This window comes from Dipteris shenzhenensis, chromosome 7 (assembly GCF_047967505.1).
Source record: "Dipteris shenzhenensis isolate YYH24624 ecotype China chromosome 7, Dip_SZ_1.0, whole genome shotgun sequence".
NCBI classification, from domain to species: Eukaryota; Viridiplantae; Streptophyta; class Polypodiopsida; order Gleicheniales; family Dipteridaceae; genus Dipteris; species Dipteris shenzhenensis.
The window spans coordinates 41,640,146-41,655,580 of record NC_141602.1 but is presented as its reverse complement, the minus strand read 5'-3'; the positions used below and the strand labels follow the sequence as shown (position 1 = coordinate 41,655,580).

The following is a 15,435-nucleotide window of genomic DNA, read 5'->3' as shown; positions in this document are numbered from 1 at the left end:
GAGCTCTCAACGGAAGTGGAATGGAAGAGGGTGAGAGAGAGGGAGAGCCAAAAGAGAGAGCCACACAAGTTTGGTTGGGTGCAAAACACCCTAATCTTCTATGTCATCTATATATGTATGTGTTTGAGTATTGTAAATAACCGAGGTTAAGGTATAGTGGCCTTTAACCCCCACAATCTCCCACTTAAAGGCCAATGTGCCTTTAAGGGAGAATGACCAGTGGACATACTATCCAATGCCCATCAATACACGACAATACTCAAATCGTTGGTGGCAGTTAGACCCTTCGTCAGCATATCTGTAGGGTTATCATCTGTATGAACCTTGACAAGCTCTATGTGCTTATCCTCAAGTACCTCCTTGATAAAATGGTACTTGACCGCAATGTGTTTGGTCTTTACATGAAAGACTAGATTCTGTGCTTAGCTGAATAGCACTCATGGAATCATTATGCAATGTCGCTACACTTGTATGAATCCCCAAATCTCCCACTAATTGATCAAGCTATATAGCCTCCTTGTAACCCTTTGTGGCTGCAACAACATACTCGGCCTCTGTGGTAGACAAAGCAACACACTTTTGTGCATGAGACATCCACGACACTGCACCACTTGCAAAGGTGAACACATAATGAGAAGTAGATCACCAGCTATCCACATGCCCTGCATAGTCTGAATGTATGTACCCAAGTACACGCATCTCTCTTGTGCCAAAGCATATGCACATCTCCTTGGTATCCTTCATGTATCTCATGATGCACTTGACTGCCTCCCAATGCCTCTTTCCTAGATTAGCCATATACTGGCTAACAACTCCCACTGCAAATGCAATGTTCAGTCTAGTAGCTATCATAGCATATGTAAGACTCCCAACCGCTAATGCATAAGGAACCTTGGCCATCATGGCCCTCTCCTCATCTGATTTGGGACTATCTTCTTGACTCAATTTCACATATGGAGGCAATGGAGTACTTACTGCCTTCCCCCCCCTCCATATTGAAATGCTGCAACACTTTTGTGACATACTCCTTTTGTGAAAGCCAAAGGAGTTTCCTACTCCGGTCACACGTGATGCACATACCAAGAATATGACCTACAGATCCCAAATCCTTTATGTCAAAGGCCTCATGCAACCTAGCCTTCAATGCATCTAGCTCATAAATGTTTTTGCTAGCCAATAGCATATCATCCACATAAAGTGCTAGGAGTATCAGGCTATTATCCTTAGCCCTTTTAGTGTAGAGGCAGTGATCAATCTCCCTTCTTCTAAAACCCTGGGACTGAATGGAAGCATCAAAATTTTGATACCATTCTCTAGGCGGTTGCTTAAGGCTATAGACACTTTTTTTTAGCTTGCAAACCAGATGCTCTCTGCCCTTTTCTTCAAAGCCTTCCAACTATACCATGTAAATTTCCTCATGCAAATCCCCATGCAAGAAAGTTGTCTTGACATCCATCTACATAAGCTCCATATCATTTGTTGCTACAAGTCCAAGTATACATCTAAGTGTGGTCATCTTCACAACCAAAGAGTTCACACCCTTCTCTTACTTGAACCCTTTAGCAACCAAACAGACCTTGTACTTAGGCATATCATCACCTATGACCTTCATCTTGTAGACTTATTTACATGGCAATGCTTTCGTTACATGTGGCAAAGAAACCAAGTCCCAAGTCTTATTTTTCATGAGTGAACTTATCTTTGATAGCATAACATTATCCTAGTTGCACTGATCCTCGCGCATCATAGGCTCTGTATAGTAAGAAGGCTCCCCACAATCAATTAGCATCACATAGTCTACCCTTGGAACAAATCTCTCAAGTGGTCTAGTCTAGCTGATCTTCTCAACGACATTTCAGCTTATGTATCCTACTTGTTGCCATCCATAGACTTCCGTCTAATCTCCTCGGCCAACAAGCTACCCACAACATCATCAAACTTCAGTACTCCATTAGGTGCAGAGTTACTGACAGTTTTACGAAAGGTATCCCATGAGGATGGCAATGAACATAAGAGAAATATTGCCTTAGTCTCCACATCAAAATTTATCTTCTGAGCCTGAATCTGGCTGAAAATAATATTGAATTCATTCAAGTGAGAAGCAATGGAGAACCCTTCATCTCTAGCTCAAACAACCTCTTCATGAGGTAAACTTTATTGGAGGCAGTTTCCTTCTCATAAGTGGCACACAATTTCTTCCACAAATCTTCCGTAGTCTGCTCATTTACTACTGTGAAATAAACTGACTCTGCAAGATGAAGTCTAATAGTAGACTTTGCTAATGCATCCAACTCATTCCAATCATCCTCATACATATCTACAAGCTTAGCTTCAATCCCTGCCAAGGGTTTAATCTGCTTCTTTTGAATAAGCACATCCCTTATCTGTTCTTTCCACAAAGAAAAGTTTGTCCCATTAAACTTTTTAATACTGAAAAACTCCTTTTCAGACGTGGAAGAGGATGCCATGATGCAAATGAAACAAAATCCCAAATGCTAGTACCTGCAAAAGAGAAATCACACCGAATACTAGGTGCACCCAATATGTCTACTTTAATGAAGGATACACCAAAACTCAAGGCTCAGACCATCAAAATGCATCTGACTCATGTGCATATACTATGCATCCATATGAGCAAATCTAGCCCAAAAGAAAATGTCAACCTACAATGACAATACAATGGTAAATATAATGCCAATAAGAGCCAGATGCCCCAAGCATAAACACTATTCATGGGCATAAGCATCAATAGTGTCTCATCCGAAAGGTCATAGCACAACCTATGCATCCATTGCAATATGTCAAAGCTATCCCTCAACATAAAATAGCATCTATGTGCTAAGCGTCCATCAATAAAGCATCCCACAAGGCAATCTAGGCCTATCAGCACATCCAACAAGGATCGCAATGCATTTAAATGGCCTTAAAGCATCCACTGCAACCCAATGCAAACCACAAAAGAGCGCACATGGCCCAGACTACAACCAGAGTGATCTGCATAAGGTATATCCAAGAAATCATAGCCTTACAGCAATGACCGCTAGTGAAAGTAGAACTTGGGATGTCTCAAAACATGGGTGTCACTACATAATCGAACTCAACAAGACAATCTACAAATATCTCTCCTCTGCCACAACTCCAAAATCTCATCTAAGGATGGAGTAAGAGCCAGTCAACCCTTGCATTTACTTGCAAAAATGAACCTTAGGAAACTTAACCTTAGCCAAAATGCCACATGGCAATCAATGAGAAGGTCTTGGAAACTTTGAGAAATTTCCTTCAAAGAGACGATGGAAAAACACAGAGAATCACAACTCCCTCAATTCTTGATGGAATGGCAAGCAGCTTTGTAGACATATGTTTCAGGTAGTCCTAGATCCAACAGGACAAACAGCTCTGCAAATGGAGGCCCAGATGTTGAGATCCCACTCACATAGAAAATGGCAAAATGAAGACGGAGTAGACAGAGATTCACCACAGCTTCAAAAGTTCATAGAATTGGAAGCAACTTCTTAAGTAGAAGTTTTGGACCACTCTAGATCCACTGGGATTGTCAAAACTGCAAATGGTGGCGTGGATATGGAGATCCAACACACAAAATCCTCATAAGAAATGAATTTCGTCACTTTTTGCAGGAGCTGTAACTTTTCACTAAAAACTCGGATGATAGAAATGTTGAAAGTGAAAATGTAGCTCTCAATCTGATCTACAACTTTGCTAAGAACTTCAAGTTGAAATTTTGTCTCTAACTCTAGATATTTGTGCCACTACATATGTGTGTTTGAGAAGATTCGCTTATATCCTGTGCCTTCAACTTTGCAACCCAGTAAAAGAAATGCCCAAGAGGATTTTGCCCCTTTCTCTCCAACTGCTATAGCAGCTCCAAAATCTATAGCTCCTCCTACTAAACAAGGATCTTTGGGATGCACCACTCTCTCTCTATGTTAGAGGCTGCACCGAGCTGCTCACACTACCGCCAGGCTCTACTGCCAAGCTTTGATACCAGTTGTGAGAACACAACGGAAGCTAAGAGGGTGAGAGGAAGCTTGAGAGACACAAGTTTTGGTGGGTGTAGAACACCCTAATCTTCTATTTTATCCATATATATATGTGTTTGAGTATTGTACATAACTGGGGTTAAGGTACAATGGCCTTTAACCCCCACAATCATCAATCAGTTGTGCCCAATATCTTGCTCAAAATGGTGAACTTCTAGGAGATGAACTGGGCTGACTACTACTGTAGCCTGATGACATATGATCTTAGTGCCCATGGGGATGTCATCAACAATCCCATGTTGTACATGCCAGTCCTCTATTGCTTGAAAAGTTAGCATCCGTCGATCAGGTTCGGACTCGGGTTCGGACTCACTGAGAAATCCACCACTGGTCCCGTAGAGACCGAGCAAGAAGAGATAGAAACAAGGCCCAAAAGAGCAAGGACAATGCCAAGTGCCACTCCAGTCACTCAGGTGCAACTGGAACCAAGTCAGTCTCTCAAGCAATATGAGAAGAGCCAGTTGCATGATTTCGTGCAATGACAACTACGCATGTAGTGGTGGTTAGGTCCTCAGGATAAGGGCAAATAGGTGCAAGGAGGGCCTATTCTCATTGAAGACCTCCAAAGCGATGACATCATCGAAATTAGCCTCCATACAGGAGCCAAAACTATGCCAACCCCCACTGCACCCTTCGTCTCAGTCTCCACCTCCCCTTAGGAGATAGCATCCTTCGCCACAAGCACCTCTTCCACACCATGGGCAAGCCTAGCAGAGGCCATACAATTTTGTAGCACACCCCAGTATAGGGCAATGAGAGGCTATAGCCACATGACGACAGAATAGTTGTCACGCGCCAATGTCATGGAGATGAATCTCTTTGAAGCCATGGCACAACTGCCGAAAGTCGCCCGCACGATCTTATAGAGGAGGCAAGAGCAAGCCTCGCAACTCTCCTCGAATCTCATCCAAGCCCAGCTCTTAGCACATGAAAGCCAAGCGACAATGGTCACGCAACTCAGGCAATGGGCCATGCTGCACTAAATCAAGCCAATGAATATCAAGCTAAGGTGGAAGAGCTCGAGCTCACTCTGACGAAAGTCAAAGATGACCTCGCCACCAGTGAATCCCTGGTCCAGATGCTTGTGGAACAAGTGGAAAAGGCAGAATCAGCCCTGCACACAACTTTGGAGCAACAAAAGCACAAGCAGAGCAGTGATACGCCTGCACACAGGAGACCCACGACCAATAGATACACTCCCTACAGGATCTCTTGGCACAAGAGATGAGCCTCACGGTCTCCTTCCAAGAAGAAATCGAATGATAGCATGCCACTGGCCACTCGAAGGAGTCAGGGTTGGAAGACCACGAGCAGTAGGATTCAGGATGTATCGGGAGGTGTCTGCACAATTAGCCACGTATACACTTACACCATGCACCATCACCCAAACCCTGCAAATGCACTTCGATGCAATCTGTGCACAAAACCTTACCTTCCACCTAGACCTCACTACTCCACTACTACCTAACGCCCTTCAAACTATTCTCTGTCATAACCTCGACCACTGTCGCCCCATCTTAGCCATGTCTTATTTTTCTCTTGACCTTCAGCCCACCTCCCTATCTCTTCTCTGCCCCTTCAATCTCCAAACCCTATCCACCCATCCCATTCTTCTTAATTTTCAAGGTTGGTGCCACGTCATCAACTAAGTCCCTTAATTATCCTACGGATGATGAAGTGATGCAACTCGCAAAGCCAGAGGAACTCATGCCATGGGTTTGCACTCCCAAAAGTTAGCATCATGTAGACATAACTTGGATGCAGACCTACAGCCGAGCCTCAGCAATTCAAGCTCAAGGACACCTTGCAGCCTACCAAACCACTACTACAAACCCCTCGGAATAATAATACTCTTTAATCGGGTGCTACAAGCTCCCCAAGACTCACTTAGTCCTTGGTGAGCAATTTTGAAACAATTCACGTAGCAAACCTTGAGGAAATAACCAAGGATGAAGAACAAAATGCAATCACCCTCTTTCAAACCACTACCCCCCCTCCAGATCCATTACCACCTCCACTAGTAGATCCCGCCCAACCCACCCAACAAGCTACCCAACCTCCTCTTCCTTGGACAACACTGCTCGAGTACTCATCCACATAGAGAGATGGAGAAATATAAAAATATATATAAATATATAAAATTTAAATAAATATACAAATACAGAAATAAATTAAAATCTACATGAGAGAGAGGAGAGAGAGTGACAAATAGTGATAGATAAATAGATAGATAGATGGAGAGAGAGGGGGAGAGAGAGAGAGAGAGAGAGAGAGAGAGAGAGAGAGACAGAGACACAGAGAGAGAGAGACAGAGAGAGAGAGAGAACGTGGAGGAAAAATATATATACATTAAGTATATAGAAACTAATAGATTATATGAATATTATAAATACAATATAAATATAAATACATAAAATAACAAATAAATATTATATACACACACAAATATATATATATAATGTAAATATACCACCATGTCTAGTGGGCCCCTTGTTTTTTTTTTGGCGATTGCCTCTAGATAGACAAGGAAACATTCATTTTTTACCATCATGCAAATGGGACCCAATGGCCATGAGCCTTTACAACAGCCTTAAACTCACCTAGTTTAAGACTTGTTCAAAGTATCATGGCCATCATGTCTCATTTGCATGTGTAGAAGACATTCGAGGCCATTTTTTCTACCATTATAGAGGATGCATGGGCATAAACATGAAAAATGTTCATTCTTGGCCATGCAAATGGGCCTCGGTGAACATGATACATTCCACAGGCCTTAAAATCACCTGGTTGCATGGGCAAAAACATGGAAATGTTCATTCTTGATGGGTCGTGATGGCCATGATCCTTTGCATGGGCTTTATACTCACCTATTTTGAGGCCTGTGCAAAGTATCATGGCCATCACATCTCATTTTCATGCCTAGAAGACCTTTGAGGCCATTTTTTATACCATTGTAGAGAATGCATGGGCAAAAACATGGAATGCTTGTACTTGAACATGCAAATGGGACCATATGGCCATGATACTTTTCTCAAGCCTTAAACTTGCCTAATTTGAGGCTAGTCCAAAGGCTCATGTCCATTGGATCCCATTTGCATGGTCAAGAATGAACACTTCCTTGTTTTTGTATCGTTGTAGAGGATGCATGGGCAAAATATATGGAAATGTTCATTCTTGACCATGCAAATGGGACCTGATGGCGATGATACTTTGCAAGGGCCTTAAAATCACCTATTTTAAGGCCTGTACAAAGGGTCATGGCCATCAAGTCCCATTTGCATGGTCAAGAATTAACATTTCCATGTTTTTGTACCACTATAGAGGATGGATGGGCAAAAACATCGAAATATTTATTCTTGACCATGCAAATGGGACCCTATGGCCATAAGCCTCTACAGGGGCCCTAAACTCACCTAGTGTGAGGCCCGTGAAAAGTATCACAGCCATCGCATTTTATTTGCATGCCTAGAAGGCCTTCGATGCCATTTTTTGTACCATTATAGAGGATGCATGGGGGCAAAAACATGGAAATGTTCATTCTTGACCATGCAAATGGGGCTTGATGGCCATGATACTTTGCACGGTCCCTAAAATAATTTATTTTGAGGCCCATGAAAAGTATAATGGCCATCGCATCTCATTTGCATGCCTAGAAGACCTTTGAGGCCACTTTTTGTACCATTATAGAGGAGGGGTAGTCGATAGAGCGAGCGAGAAAAAGCGAGCGATCTTTTCCACAATCCCTTATAGAGGTAGCCAACATAGCTCTGTGAAATCCACTATTTGGGAAGAATCTCCAAAATGAAACTTAACCTACTTTCCATATTTGGGAGAGTAAAGCAAGTTGATAATATATTATAATTATCTTGATAATGTAACTTGGACTTGGTAGCATAGGAGAGACTAAAGCAACTAACACTTTTCCAACAACTCAATTCTCATATCCTTTAGTGAGTCTATTAACGATGACTTGCACAATTTACTGATATTTCATAGTCCCTCATATGGCTGCAAGTTGTATATTCATGCCTATGAGTCTCACTATATATGCATGTCAAAAGCTTTTATTGATTTGCTTTCTCTTCATCAAGATCCTAGGTATTCATTTGCCTCATATAAAGTTGCAAACATATCTCACGCCTTTTTTAATGTTTTCATTGTATTTAACTATCCAAGCACAACATCTTGTACATTTTGCTTTCTCAAATGGTAATTGTATTTGTCCTTCCTATCCCATTTAAATTGTGCATGTGAAATACATTGTGTCTATGAAATACATGTTTCTTGTAGTTGACATGATTTGGGTGTCAAATGACTTGTATACAAACCCGAGGTCAAAAAGTGATGTTTTGGACTAACAGCACAAGAAAAGATACAAAATTGATTAGAATTATCTCAATAATGTAACTTCCAATATGTGTCATTAGTAATCAAAAGAAAGTGAAGTGTCACTTCAAAACGTGGGATTGCATCACATACACAACAATTCTTAAATGGGTTTTATTTTCCTACAATCAAAACATCCACATTGCTTGAAATTATACTTAATAACATTAATACCACTTCACCCATATGTGGGAGAACCCAAGTATCATTTGAAAGCATAGGATTGCATAATACATAGAGAAATATTACCACATTACTGTCAGCTCACCCATATGTCAAGAAACCCAAGTGTCATTTGAAAGCATAGGATTTCATAATACATAGAGCAATATTACCATATTCAAAATGGGACTTCTTCTCACAAGTATCACCAAGCTCTCATCAAAATGGTCTTTTAAATCATATTCTACTCCTCTTGGCACTCATCATCAACAAAGTAAATGCGAGCTCGTGACCTATCTGAATGCCTCTCATCATATCTTCTTTTAGTTGACATGAATCTTGCCATTTCTTCTGCATAGCATGGTAACAAACTACAATCAAACATACATTTGAAACCATAGTAAGTCAAAACGTTAAAGACACAATAACAACAATCCAAAAATATCCAAGTGTCATCAAAGAAAGATCTAAGTTCAGTATCATACTAATCATCATATGGATTTGTGATGGGGTCCACTCTATCTTCATCCCCATCACCATCATGCTCTGACCTCACCCGTTTCCCAGAATGGTCTGCTACAAGTGGCTCAACAATGGTAGCCATAATACTGCTATCTGAATCAAAAGAAAAACAAGGTCTACCAGTAGCCTGACAAGCATGCATGAGAGGAGCTGTGCCACAATCCATCTCTAAAACCAATCCTCCTGGAACACATAAGAGAGACAAAAGGCACCCAACAAAGTAGCAACATCGCTCAAGTCCACCTCGAGCCATCTGAGAAGACATAGGCACTGTTGTCCTCTCACTGAGAGGCACATAGTGAGTCCATAAATCAGATAGCGGATCAATGGAAAGGTTTTGAAATAGTGGAACACTCTCTTCCAAATAAATTGATGGAGTCTTCTTCACTCTACATACTAGAGCCAACATAGATGACTGCATCTGTGAATCATGCATAGAGAACCACATACCAAAGAATGACCTTAGCCAACAAGTATCATAGCATGAAAGACTACATGTGACCACACATATGGAACAAAAATGAAATATATGATTTTACCATCAAAACCTAGCATGCATACTACATGTAACATGGCATCTATCAATCCCACATAAAGAAACACATTAAAAAGTTCATGAATGTAGCATTACAACACACCATGCATGGAATTGTAGCATACCTTAAGAGTTATACCATGGTATTTACAATATCCATGTGGAAGCTTGTCATGAATGACTACACGTCTGACAACTTCCAAGCCTTGAACAAATGCAAAGCGCTCCATCCACGAAATACAGTGTCCTACAATCAAATGACACTATCTCATACAAGAAAAATGGGAATAGAGGACATATAACAACAATAGTGCTAGATATTGAACCTTACCTGCCATAGGACATATAACTGCCAGCCAACCACTATCTGATAATGAAGCTGCTGCAACGGCAAGCCCATAACGCACATGGTCCTCCAATAAGAGGTTCCAAACTGGGATGGGTTCTCTCTCATCAAGTGGAAATCCAGTGGGAAAGTCAACCAATATAAAATCCGCAGCCCACTTAATCTTCTTACCCAACCGCATGTAGTCTCGATCAGGGCTAACTACATTCATGAAAAACTCATGCAAAATAGTATACTTTTCATTTTTCTTGGACTGTGAAAAGTCCATGCCCATGGTTATGTAATCACCCACCATACAAGCATATAATGGAGTGATACCACGAGTCGATAGACTACCTGGTGACTGTGCCTTATGAAATACATAATGTTGTACCAACTTTGTGATAGATTGTGAACCTACATGGAAAATTTTTATCAAACACAACCAAAGGAAATTTTGAAACACCGATAGTAAGAACAAAAATAAACTAGAACCTTACTTGCATGCTCCATTTGATCCTTATCTTGCCTTGGTGGACTAGATGGCTCCTCATCTAAATGGATAGGAAAGAATAACATTAGTATACTATTGCAAACCCTCATCATAAACAACATTAGAAACTCAACATGTATGTATATTTCTTACCTTTCTTTTGAGCTTGTTCTTGTTTTTGTTCTTGTGTTTTTGTTTTTCTAGAGCTTCCCCCCATTTTATCCTTACTTTCTTCAATGTCCTTAGATGAGGCATATTTCTTGTGAAAGTCTCTCTCACGCACCAAGACTTGTCCCTTGGGGAAGTCTATCCACCAAGGACAATTTGCAAGTTCCCATTGAGAGTGATTGTGCATGCCAGGAGGATACATACAAGCAGCATGACCAATTTCCACACAACTCTTGCACAAATTTGGAATCTCTAAGATCTTTCTCTCTCTTGCCATATGAGCAAGATACCTACAAATCAACAATCACTAATTATTTGGACCTCCTATATAAATAAAGGTTCACAAAAAATTTGAAACAAATAAAAATGATTGTCAAGTTCAATGTTGTTATAAGCTTCACAAAACATATAGAAAAGCACCATCATTAAAACTAAAAGGGACCAACCTGTAGATGACCCTGTGAGCAGCCATGTCCAACTCAGAGAGACCGTCTGCTTTCTTTCCTCCCTTACTCTCAATCTTTGAATCCTTTGATCGTAGAGCTAAGAACAAATGCTTTCTTCGTTCTAATTTTATGTCCTCCATGTACTGTTGCATTGTGTAATCTTTTGGTGTCTCTAAAGGAACGCCCATGGTTGTTACAATCCTCAAGTCATCAAGAACTTTCAAAGCCTGGGTCTCTACTTTCTCAAGAAATATCTCTCTATTAATCCATCTACACAAGTGAAAAACATAGTATTCACACAACTAAGACTTATGGCACTTCTATAATACATACAAACACTGCAAAATAAGTTTATTTATGAAAGGAACAACTTACCCTCTATACTCCACATCCCCCACAGGCATGAAATACATATCCCTCATTGGTTTAGTAGCCTCCAACAAGGAAAGAAAAATGATTTTTTTCTCCAATCTCAAATCAGACTTTGCTATGAGTTGCAGCTTCTCCAAAGTTACACAAGAGTCCAGACCATCAAATCGCAAGGCAAATAACTTTTCCAACCAGGCCTCACCCAAGCCTGGATCTATGCAATTCAAAACCTATCCAAGCATTGCATGTTAGATGCATAAAATGATTAAAAAATGTAACAACAAGAAGAATTAAACCCTCACCTTTCCCATCCTGTCAGCAATTCTCTTTTGAATCAGGACGCGTTGCTTTCCTTCAGCTTTTGTTCTTTGGTCTATAGGCATCTTTGTGGATATCTTATCAATTGCTTTTTTAAGCTCTGTATTGTACTCAACCTACACAAAATAATTCCTTTTATAGAAAGAAAAGGAATGAAAGAGAATAAGCACCAAGAGAAGTGTAGCATTAAACCTGAAAGACCAATCTTGCAAGATAGCCTCTTGTCAATGGAAACCAGGGCCTTTTTCCTTTACTCTCATGAGCCCTCCAGTTCTCTATGGATTTCACTTCATTAGGAGACAATGATTTCATAAATATCGTAGGATCACACTCATAAATGTTGTGTGCATTTATAAGTGTGTCTCGGAGGCTAGGTTTGACGATGGCATGCTCATTCATACTACAAGATACATCAAAAGATTAGTTCGTTTGTACAAAATAAAAATAATGAAGGTAAAGAATTATACAAGACAAAATAATGGAAGAAAAAAAGGTATCAAAGTACTTACGAATTCATGCACTGTAGGCCAGCCAATAGAGCAATCTCACTTATTTTTCTAGGATCAATTATTGTGCAAACCACTCTTATGTGTCGTTTTTTGTTTGTAGGAAAGATATCCTTTATAACACTCATCCAAGCAGTAGTCCTATGATTTCCCTCCCAAACAAAAAACATCCTTCTTGACATAAATTTAAATTCATGACTTGATAGCAAGTCATTCTCAAACTCTTCATCAACATCTCTCCAAGTGGGAGACCACCTCTCCATCATATCATCTGTCAGTACTACCTCCTCTCCATCACTTTTGCAAATGGACACTATGAAAGATCCTTTCTCTGGAAGGTAGCCCTCCACTTGGAATGCGCTTTTTAGTGAAGACACATCATCACGCAGTCCTCGTACCTGTGCATAGGGGATCAACCTACATAATGGAATGCGAGGACAATGATCTGAATCAAGCATCCTGCATTTTCGAATCACATCACCTCCTCCTTCCACTTGCACTTCAGTGTCATCCAATTCAACCTCCTCCAATCTTGGTCCTTCATCTCTTGGAGCAGAGGATGTATCAGGCTCAGAACCTGTTGCACTCCCTGGTTCTTCTGTCCCACCTACTGATGATTGGGCAGGGGGATCTATTTTCTTTCCTCTTGTTGACTTTGGAGGCAGAGCCTCTTGAGGCTTTTTACCTTTCCTTCCAGTCATCCTGAAATGAAATACAAAAATAACACCTTTTCATACACTGGTCACATATGAAATGAGATTGCAAGACAATGAAAATCTAATCCAAGAGCAAATATAGCATAGCAAACTATAGAAAAAATCTATTGTTCACGGCACATGCTATTCTTCTCCAAAACATTCTTTGAAGATCAAGAGTTCAATGTGAGCACAACTGTTAAATTTTTTAAACACTAACCAGAGTCATGTTTACACTATCATTTTGAACACATGCATTTAGGGTCTTTCATAGAGGACTTTCCTCAATCAAGGAGTTCCTCCTTTAACTTGAGGCATGATTCAAGAATGCAGATTAAAAGCAAAAGCATACAATGTGTTGGCAAAATCATCCTTGTGGTCAAAATAACTTGCAGAATTGAAAGCTACATAGATGACATTTATGTCGACCTTATATCTACTTGACTCTTCTTCTTTGAGATCTTATATCCAAAGAGCATTCATATTTAATAAAAATCTTAAAATGTATAGGTTGAATGCAACTGTGAAAGCACACATTAGTAGTGTGCATTTTAGTGCTATTTCTACCAAAATGGACAGCGCGTCAACACGCTGTCCATTTCGGTGAAAAGGGCATATAAAATGCTACCCCAATACAAGGCCACTATTGAGCAAGATTTGACACAGTAACTCTGGGATCTAGAAGCTAACTTTATTTTCAAGTCACCATGCAGGTCAAGTGTGGTAGCATTCTTGATCCCAACAACCAATCTTATTGTAGTAAGACTGTTGCAAGTGTGGGAGCATGTCAATGTCCTAAACTGTGAAGCTCTTTCTACCAAAATTGACAGCGCGTTGACACCTAAATGCCACCACACTGAAATTCTATTATGAAGCCTAAAAGAGGCCAATTTTGATGCTTGGGATACTGAAATGGACAGCGCGTTGACACGCTGTCCATTTTGCTGTCACAAGCATCAAAATTTCCTTCTTTACTCAAATATGAAGGTGGTACATGAAAGATACAATGGAGGATTTTAGATGTCTTTTTCCATTGAAATGGACAGCGCGTCAAGAGGATTTTAGATGCCTTTTTCCATTGAAATGGATAGCGCGTTGACGCGCTGTCCATTTCAATGGAAAGGGTATCCAAAATGCTCCTACAAATGCTTAACCCCATGGCTCTTCCAAATGCTTAAGGACTCACTAGAGAAGTCTTGGAAGATTGAAAAATTGGAGGATGAGGATGTGAGGAGAAGAAAGATTCACAATTTCGAAATCAATTTGAGGTGCATAGACAAAAATTGATGAAAGTTTTTTAAGTTTTTGGTATACCCCCAATGCTTTTTACTATACCTCCCTTGACATGATTTTGATCTACTTTCAATGAGAAAGGGCAGCGCGTCAACGCGCTGCCCTTTCTCATGGAAAGTACATCAAAATGGACCCAATGATTTTGATCTACTTTCCATGAGAAAGGCAGCCTTTCTCGTGGAAAGTAGATCAAAAAAAGGATGTGCGTAGCTTGGCTAATTCCCAAAAACAAAAGCGTGGGCGAGGGAGCGTGTACCTTGGCGGACGAGATGGAGAAGATGGGAGTGCACGAGACCTTTCGTGAGGGAGGTGAGTGGAGCGTGGAAGGTGGAGGCGACGTTGGGAGGAAGGTGGAGCGTGGAAGCAGAAGGCAGAGCATGGAAGGAGAAGAGAGGAGGGAGTAAGCGATGGCGATGGCGAAGGCGAGGAGGGAGAAGAAAAGGAGCGATGGCGAGGAGGGAGACTCACAAACTCACAGGGTGAGTTTGTGAGAAATCGTGATCGGTACTATGTTCACGCGTCACCAGAAGACGGTAATTGTGGATGGGATGATTCGGGCTCGCAGCAGAGAGGCATTGTGAGCTTTGTGAGCAGCGGTTGTAGAAGCAAGGGTCAGGGGAGGAGAAGCTTTTGACTCTGAGGGAGAAGGCGAAGGCGAGGGTGGTGGCGAGGAGGCAAATGGCAAAGGCGAGGGTGGCAGATGGCGAGGCAGATGGTGAAGGCGAGGGTGGTGGCGAAGGCGAGGGTGGTGGCGAGGAGGCAGATGGCGAAGGCGAAGGCAAAAGGTAGAAGGCAGAAGGAGCTATGGCGAAGGCAGAAAGCGAAGGTGAAGGCGAGCTACATGAGAGAAGGCAAGGAGAGCTGCATAAGAGATGGCGAAGGCGAAGTAAAATAAAGGCGAAGGCGAGAGCTGCATGAGAGATGGCGATGGCAAAGGCAAGTAAAATAAAGGAGAGCGTAAAATAAGGCAATGGCGAAGGTGATGGCTAAGAGCGATGGCGAAGGCGAGTAAAATAAAGGAGAGCGTAAAACAGAAGGCGATGGCGAAGGTGATGGCGAAGGTGATGGCTAAGAGCGATGGCGAAGGTGATGGCGAAGGTGATGGCTAAGAGCGATGGCAAAGGTGATTGCGAAGGCGAAGGCTGCGAAAATCTCTGCA

The 15,435-nt window shown here is 41.3% G+C and overlaps 1 protein-coding gene across 1 annotated transcript; it reads right to left on the bottom strand.

Annotated features, from left to right (window-relative positions):
• Positions 1-5,098: 5,098 nt before the first annotated feature.
• LOC147900361 (uncharacterized) lies at positions 5,099-10,500 on the bottom strand. The gene is made up of 4 exons (XM_087376630.1): positions 10,489-10,500; positions 9,995-10,210; positions 9,789-9,910; positions 5,099-5,221 (listed from the first exon to the last, which is right to left on the bottom strand). The coding sequence occupies exons 2-4, from the start codon at positions 10,188-10,190 to the stop codon at positions 5,099-5,101; spliced, it is 441 nt and encodes a 146-aa protein (XP_087232756.1). The 5' UTR covers positions 10,191-10,210; positions 10,489-10,500.
• Between the last annotated feature and the right edge of the window lie 4,935 nt (positions 10,501-15,435).